General features: G+C 41.4%; 1 protein-coding gene across 1 annotated transcript; it reads right to left on the bottom strand.

The window, feature by feature from the left end:
- Positions 1 to 3,428: 3,428 nt before the first annotated feature.
- Positions 3,429 to 6,542, bottom strand: rtn4rl1b (reticulon 4 receptor-like 1b; the record flags this gene model as incomplete). Its single annotated transcript, XM_079224450.1, has 3 exons — positions 3,429 to 4,319; positions 4,903 to 5,354; positions 6,536 to 6,542. 3 exons carry the CDS (start codon positions 6,540 to 6,542, stop codon positions 3,429 to 3,431), a joined length of 1,350 nt encoding a protein of 449 aa, XP_079080576.1.
- Positions 6,543 to 9,183: the final 2,641 nt, after the last annotated feature.

Genomic DNA, 9,183 nt, shown 5'->3' with positions numbered 1-9,183 from the left:
TGGAAAAATGGAAAACGTTCCATTTAACACAGCAAATAAGGATGTTTATTCTCAGATTTATGAAATTCTGTGCACTTCATTTTACTAAGTGCATGTTTTTCTTTGTCTTGCCTAAATTACAGTGATGGATGTTTGCGTGCATGTGAACAAGCTTATTAGAGAATCCACACCCCATCAGCTCCTGCAAATAGTTACAAATGGATCCAGAGATGCCTCATCGTTTCCTATTTATCATTTAACATCTCGCTCAGCTCACTCAAACATGAACATGGAAAAAGGAAAATCAACCTAGCTGACTTTGGATTTGATTATAATTGATATATATATATATATATATATATATATATATATATATATATATATATATATATATATTTTGAGGTGTTTTGTGGCATTAAAACAAAAAACTGAATTTCACATAGTAAAAAGTACTTTAACTTTGAACAACGTTAATCATCATTACAACCAGACAATCGGCAGTATTTGTGTGGACTTTGGGTTCCGGCCAAAACAAAAACATAAAATTGAATGTAGCTTTATTCATTTAATTGTAATTGTAATTGTAATTGTTAATTTTTTACAGTTTCTGAGCTTCTCCAGGAATATAATGGTTAATCTCGCAACCAAAAATAAGGCTTTTATTAAGTTATGCGAAGGAAAAGCCACCATCATTGGGTGATGCAGCGTAAGAGGAGTTGAGATGTTTCAAATGAGCTTGGAGGGGGTTGAAAGCTGCTGAGTAGATGGGCATCAAACACCAGATGCCAGTTTGAATATAATTATATCCCTCTCTCAACCATGCATATAACCTCTGCTTCGTTGCTCATTTATCATTTAACACAATTATAAAAAAAAAAGTTAAATGTAACACTTACTTGTGGATCAATTTCTATCTCGGTGAGGGGAATTTAAAGAAGAGGAAATAGAATTTATGTTCTAAAGGGCCATTAATAATAATAATAGCCTGGAATATCTACAGATTCAATGTGACACTTTCATTAATATCTTCAGTGCTTTTAAATGATTTATTGAACTGCAATACATCACACCACAGTCTGCATGTCGACTTAGAATTTCCTTTTTTTTTCCTGTGGGTCAGGAACTTCTGTATGTTGTTGATAAAATGAGCTTTTCTATTTCATTTGTAGCCAACATTTTGCTGATATTTTTATGTATATTGTACACACATCTTAGATGTGTGCAGAAAGAAGGGATCTGTTTGTAGGGAGCAGCTTTAGTTTAGCCAGCAGGTCTGATCAGGGGAGACAAAATGCACACTAGAGCAAAGATATAGAAGGAAACAGTGCAGAAAAAAACAACATTTGCTGGCATTATCAATTTCTGGTGTAAACAAATTAAAGGGAAAGAAAGGCAAGAAGACTTTCTCTAAATAAGGCTACAAAAGCTCAAATACAGAAATAAACAGACTCAGACTGCAACGGTAGACATAAGAAGATATAGATTTTAATATCTTTATAAACATTTTTGTACTGTTGTTTTCTGATGATAACTTACTGAACAATTGAATTATGGCAAAGAAAGAAGATGAATAGGCATACAGTAGAACAAGAAATAGGGAGGTGAGGAATTGTGCATTAACAAATAAAAAGCTCTAAAAATATAACATGGAAAATACGTAAATAAACCACCAGAAAATCAAAAGACTCCCCCTGACAGGAGGAGCAGAAAACCCTGTTATCATCATCAATGTCACTGATATTGTTTTTTTTCTCATAGTAATACAGTTAATGATTAATATCAGCACTGCAAGAAGTCCCCTCGTCTCCATTGGTACTGGTATAGTTCACATTGATACAAACACCATCTTATCGGTAGATTTAAGGGAGGCACAAAAGCTCCAGAAGTACAGCAAGGCGTCCCGTAATTGTCCATCTGTCGATCTGCATTGTGCTGCAAACCCTTGATACTTCAGAGGCGATTGTCTTGGATCCCCACATCCATGGACAATCGCATCAGTTAATTAAGAGGCATCATTTTCCCCGCACGATCCTTGTTGTACCATGCTCCTTTCAAAATGTTTTTTTTTTAATGTTTTATTAAGTCATTGATGTTACACACACATTTTTTTCTTGAGTCTTGTATTCCGTTGACGTTCAGTGATTAAGATCAAAATGTGTTCCTCACGTTCTCAATGAGGGAGGTTTGCCCTCACTGGGGGAGGCATCAGTTCACCGCAACCTCACCAAGAAACTGAGAAATCACCCCTTTGACCCTCCACCTCTAAGGCTCCTGTTGGGGATCCGTCTCTAGGTCCACTTTGTGTCTTAGAAAAACCAAATGAACAACATCTGACACAAGTTATAGACAGACTTCGTCAATATTCACAGCTTGATCTCCCGGAGACACACACACTGTTTTCCAAGCCAATGCAAGTAGCGCGTGGCGAGTCCTCATCATCTTGAAACAATTGTCAGCTTAATATTCCGTTGCACAGAGGGAGAGCAGTGGTGTAAATGAAGATGGAAGCAGAGCTGTGTGTAGAAATGCAATGCCAATGATAAATGCTGTTAGAAAGGTTTGGTACAGCACCTTTAAAAAGGTCAGCACTGTGCAGAGAGTAGTTGTTATAATTTGGTACAGCTCCATACAGCGTATGAGCTAATGGTTGCTCTATTTATAGCCTTAAAACATCTGGAGCTATAGATTTCCATTTTACTGTGTTAATGGCACATTCCATTGTCTGATACTGAACAACTATTTATTGCCACGCTTACACTTTACCTCTTTGTTGAGAAGAAACACTTACACCCAATTGTCTGGACAGAGTACATTTGGCAGAAAGGATGAGAGCAAAACGGACTGACGCCGGAGGCCAGACAGGGTCATTGACATATCTTTTGTACTTGATAACAATTTACAAACTGTGAACTGAAAGTTACAACTGGATGGAGCACTTGAACACCTAGCTTATCTGTCTCAGAGCTAAGAAGTTTACCTCATTGGCTCTGTCATCTTTTCCTTCTTTTCTCTATTTTCTCCAAATCTTGGTTATCTGAGATCCAGTTGAGTGAAAAACAGATGTTTAAAAATACATAAGATACCAAGACATATGCAGATGAAATCATACTGGCATAAGTGGCAGTGCAAGCTTGGTCTGCGTTAATCTTTTGTCATCCACTGTCACTCAGTCCCTTCGATTTGTGTGCCGTGAGTCTTTCTGTTGTAGATGTTTGATGCTTTTGATGCCTGTTTCAGTCTGAACAGTAAAGCTCCCTACACTACATTTACACACACCCACACACCCACACACACACACACACACACACACACACACACACACACACACACACACACACACACACACACACACACACACACACAAAAGACACACAGGCCTTGTAGTGCAGGAGCAAGAGAGGGTCTGAGGGCTGTTTTTTTCTCTCTTCATTTTCCAAACCCTCTGAGGGTCAACGGAGAATGAAGTCAATATTTGTCGTTATCAAGGCCGCAAAGAGGGCACAGACATGTAGTAATGAATGGGATAAGGTTGCCCTGTTGTTGGCTTGCTGAACCCCACTAGGGGGGCGAACAGTGGTCCGGGGAGTACACTTGTGCTTCCTCCGTGTGACGGTGCCGTCTGCGGATGTGTGGTCATGTTTGCCCCCGTCTGTGAAATCCGGGGAGGAATCCTCTTTGTCTGCCATGACCTCCTTTGAGTGGTGAACCTCATTGTCACCCTTCCCTTTACCCCTGATACGAGGCTTTGTGCAGTTCCGAGAGCGGCCAGGCCTTGAGGGGTGCACGATGTGGGTCTGCCCTCCAGAGCCCACCACCACACCACGGTTAAGGGACGGATTCACCGTGCCAGATAAATTGTTTGTCTGGGCTCTGGACTCAGAATTAGGAACGGTTGGTGAACAGTTGGGGAAGTCCTCCTTGCGCAGCTCCTTGAGGTCTTTCCCAACCATATCATCTGGCGCCTGGCAACCCACTGAAGATGTAGAGCCTCGAAATCGCTTGAGCCATTCCCATAGCGACAGGGCCTTGCAGTCACATGACCAGGGGTTGTCGTTGAGGCGCAGGTATTCTAATGCGGGCAGCATGTCCAGGCACTGTCCGGAGAGCTGTATCAGGGTGTTGTTGAACAGGTAGAGGGTGGTGAGACGTTTTAGGTCGTGGAAGGCCAGGCGGTCCACCCACTCGATCTGGTTTTGGTGTAGAAGCAGTCGGTCCAAGGCTCGGAGGCCTCTGAAGGTGTTCTGGTTCAGGCTCCACAGACGGTTGCCATGCAGGAACAGGTGGCTCAGGTTGTGGAGGTCCATAAACGTGTCATCCTGCAGGAACTTCAGATGATTATCCTGAGGAGATACAGAACGCACATAATCATTAGGTATTGATAGATATTTATATTTTGTGCAACGTTTTCATTCCAACATTATTGTGCAAAATGACTGTCACATTAACGTGTCTACATGCATATGTTTTATGAATCTGCACACTATGCAAATAGTGTCTGTTCAAAGTCAAAATTCCCAGTGAAAATGCACTGTGCCTTGTACTCCAGGGGAAGCATACATCTGACCTATTGCATGACTTTAGAAAAGTAGACTATTGTGGTTATTTTCCAAAAATTTAGAAAAATAACAAGCAGTGCTGAATGGATAATCATGACACCAAACCATCTGTGAAGTTATGCGCAAAAAGATTTGACACCACAGATGGACAAATTGTGGATAGAAGTACGGTTAGTTTACTGATGCTGATGTAAAATGCAACTGCCAGCTTGTCACTCAAGTGAGGCAGGAGAGGCACTGCGAATCAACAACACATTCATTTTGCAACATAGTTTAGAATTTCTCTACGTAGGTTGTGTTAAAATGTGTTCTTGTGGAAGAGTGACAGCCCTAATAGAGTATTAGTGGTAAAAACAGCCTGGTGTACCTGCAAGTAGAGATACTGCAGGTTTCTGAGGCCTTGGAAGATGTTATTAGGGAGTGAATTGAGCCCACAACGGTACAGGTGAAGCGCATTGAGCCGATTCAGCCCGTGGAAGGTGTCTTCCGCCAAGGAGCGCAGGTGGCGGTTGTCTCCGAGGTCCAGCTCCTCGAGCAGCGTGAAGCCGTGGAATGTGGACGGCTCAATGTAGGTGATGTTGTTGGAGTATATCCAGAGAGTGACCGTATTGGAGCTGAAGTGTCCCCGAAGTAAGCGATGGATCTTATTGTTCTGTAGGAAGATGCGCTCACTGTCGGGAGGAATGCCTTCGGGGACCGACAGGAAGTTATGGGCTTGGCAGGAGACGGTGGTGGGTGCAGTGTAGCAGATACAGTGACGGGGGCAGGACCAGGAAAGCTCAAGCCCACAGAGAACCAGCAGGAACTCCAGCCCACAGCCTGCAGAGTACGCACACGCACACACACACACACACACACACACACACACACACAGGTTGAGAAAGAAGGAGATTAAGAAAGAGTGATTACATAAATCACACACACGAAGCCAGACAGGAAGGTAACAATAAAACAATTAAGTTAGTTAGATAATAGTTAATAGACCAAACTTGAAGACTAGAAATATATATTAATAACACTGGGAGTTGAACGCCTCTATAGTAGCTCTGTGAGGCTGCAATGTAAAGCTCGCTAACATGCTCATAGTGACAATCCTATCCAGTGATGTTTAGCAGAAATCATGTTTACCATGTTCACATAATTAATCCTTTAGAGACATTTTGATATCCGCAGCAAATCTGTCAAAATGATGCAACCCCCCAAAAAACTAATTATGTTAAGACATTTCACTCTTAACCAAAAAATGCCAATTTCATGGCCACGAATAAACAACATTTTATCGATATTGTTGAATATATCTCAGTCAGGACCAACGTGGTGGACAGGCCAAACCACTGGCAGTGGTTTAATGTATTGAAGTCATACAACACAGGTCACACGTCAGTAAACACTGAACAGAATTCCAAAGGGAACAATTTGGTAAATAAATTCACATTCAGATTTTGTGCTGCACAGAGACATGTTTCTGTATTTAGTTTTTACACAGCGACATTCTCTCTCTCTCTCTCTCTCTTGCTCTGTCTCTCTCTGATTGGTTCGACTTGTAGCACAGTGCTACAACTCTGTCATAGTTTACTTGCTGAATACAATCAGTGTGTTTTGGCCCACACATTGAGGAGTCTATTGAAGAGAGCAAACAATAACACCTGATCCAGTGAATCACAAGATGTCTCCGTGAAGCTGATTGGATCTCACGCATCACACTCTTGTCTGATTTGACGGCAATGCAGCTATTTCAGAATTACCCTTTTCAATATTCCGCCACCAGGGAGATGTGCTATTAAGAGTCAAGCCCCTTCCCTGATTCCATCGGCACTACTTTGCAGTGAGCAGAGGCTGTGATCAGTCTTTTGTGTGGTTAAATGGGGCGTGGAATGCTCATTTAGACTTGTAGTAAGCTGCTCCTATAGGCGCTTTCTGATCGGTGACATGATTCCCCAGATCCCTGAGACTGGAGATGTGACTTATCCACAGTCTCATCTAAAATGAGCACAACTCACAGCCCATCATGAAAGTTCCATCTGACAACCTCTGGCTGTCTTCTACTTAATTTATTATTTACAGCATAGCAGCAGCCTGATTCACTGCCTCTAATCAATATGCCTCTGTTGCCTTTTAACTCTCCTTGTAATTCTGGGTCTTTAAAGCTGGAAATTCAGGAGCTGCAGAATAACTCTCCACCAAGAGAGAGGCGTATTTATCTAATGTATTTTCTCGCCAAACTGTGGCTAAGCTGTGACATTCAGCGTCTGACTCCACTGACCTTTAACAGTAATTCTCTGTGTCTAGTTGCAGAGCTGGAGCATGGAGCTGTGTGTCACCTGAACAGGAGTGTGCTCTCTCGGGCACGGATCTAATCCTATTTGTTAAGCCCTGCCACTGGGCAACAATGGAAATGCATGCATCCTCCTAAACCAGAAATGTGCCCACAAAATGGAGTGATTCTTCACGGCTGAAAACGAGCAGAAGGTTCAATCCGCGTTTGTGTTCATGTGTACTGTGTGGATATGTTGTGCTGGAGATCATGCAACACCATGACAGCGGCCTTGGCTTTATTTTGACTTTTAATTTCAATGTCATGACCTGCATCAGTACGTGGATCCTTGGCTTTGTTATTCGCGATTTCCAGATTTGTCACACCGATGTATTACTTTTTTTTTGTCACTCTGCAGCTGCTTTTTTATCTCAATCTTTCTCTCTACTCGCCATTTTCATGAAGATGTATCAAGCGTGACACCTACTGACTGAATAAATAGGGGAAAGTGTTTAGCATTACCCTTGGGAAATAAAGGTTTGCTTTATGTATCAGACAAATAAGCAAGACAAGACACAATATATTCTCCTCCCGCTGTTTGAGGAACATTTGCATTCAGCAGCAGCCACCAGGTACTTGAGATGCAGGTATTTGTTACTGCATTTCACATATTATTAGACCCACACAAAGAAGAAGAATTTCCATAAAGAACAAACAAAATACAACAAATTTAGTCCGTCTTGTGCTTTGAGATTTGTTACAAGATTAAATCATATCTGTTTTAATCACCTGCCTTAGGCAGGAATTCAATGAAGTGATTCCATCATTCATTAAACTGATCTTCTCACTTTTAGTAAATATTTTCTGAGGTCTTAACTATTTCCATTAACAGTTTACTTCATGCATGTCAATAGAATTAGGCAGCAGCCCTCTGATAGAAAAATTATCTGAGACAGACAGGAATAAGTGCGATACACAGGGAAAGCGAGAGGATGGGAATGTAGATGCTGCCTAGATAGTGAGACAATTTGAATCAGTGATCTGCTAATCAGGTTGGACAAGAGGATGCGCCTCTTCTCCTCTCTCACTCTCCTCAGCTTGTCAGGACAAAGTAATAGATTCTTTACCCGGCTTAATCTGTTCCTCTGAAATGGATGTTTTTACTGCTTCACCAAATTCCCCTAATTTGCAGCGAAAACCATTAAAAACATGGTAGATAAAGGGTGTTATATCTAACTCTATTCCTTCCCTCAAGAACAAAATCTTTTAACTAGATTTCTGATGAGGCTTTAGAAGAAGTGAATCTATGATGTGGATGCTCTTTAGATGCTGAAAGTATCTCAAGCACTCTCTTCTACGTGCAGATTCAATGACGAGGGACTTATTCTTGTGTTCAGCCCACTGAGATCATGTGTGCTCTCCTTTGAAGCTGGTGTAACATGCACTCTCACCGGATACTTTAACACCGGCCAGCTCACTGATCTCAGCTCTCCATGTATTTGCAGCTCCAAACACTACTCAAAGTCTCAACCTAAACGAAAATTCACACATGGATTTACACACACACATGCATTCGTGCATATATATGTATATATACACATGTAAAAGCTTTTTGTGGACACACTGAGACAAACATTTTCAAGCATTTACAGTTCCACATGTGTCACGTTTGGAAATGAATGAAGCAGATCATGCCAGGGTGACGAGCATAAAAGCCGTAATGACGCTTGTTTAAAGAGCTTTGAATACGGAGACGGAGCTAAAATAAGTATTGTGTCAGAATGCTGTACTTAAATACAAAATGAATGTGTGTGATAACTGCATTGTGCGAAAACACAATGAGCTATTCAGCTCCGATTGTATTATATAAATAGATTTGGACACAACAGAACATATATATGCCAATAGTGCCTATTGGAATTTGGCAGAATAAAGGAGAGGCTGTGAAAGGGAATGTGATAATGATAATGTGCTTTTGGAAAGGAAAGGGAGCAGCTATCTCTGCTTCTGTGCTGTATTAACACTCTCGTCACAAGTTTTTCCCCTCAGAGTCTCTCCCCATGCAGCTATCCTCCCACCGTCCACCAACCCACATCCCCCTTTTCCTCCTCACTGGTTACTGTGAAGCCAATGTGGATGTGCCTTCTTTCAAATGCCCAGCATGGTTGCAAAAAGAAGTCATCTTATAAAGAGGTATATGAGAGAGTACACATTGTAAACATTAGTTTATGGTCTCAATTCATCGTTTCAAGTCATTTTCAAGAAAGCCTGATGTTTATTTAGTAAATTATGGTCCCATTTATAGTGAAATAGACAACAAAGAACAGCGAGTATGTTTTAGGGCGGGCTACCTTATGATTGACAAGCCGCTACCACAGCGTTTTGCAGTCTGTG

The sequence above is a fragment of the Taurulus bubalis genome (assembly GCF_910589615.1).
Source record: "Taurulus bubalis genome assembly, chromosome: 10".
In the NCBI taxonomy this organism is placed as follows: domain Eukaryota; kingdom Metazoa; phylum Chordata; class Actinopteri; order Perciformes; family Cottidae; genus Taurulus; species Taurulus bubalis.
The sequence above is the reverse complement of the archived record's forward strand: the minus strand, read 5'-3'. Positions and strand labels throughout refer to the sequence as shown.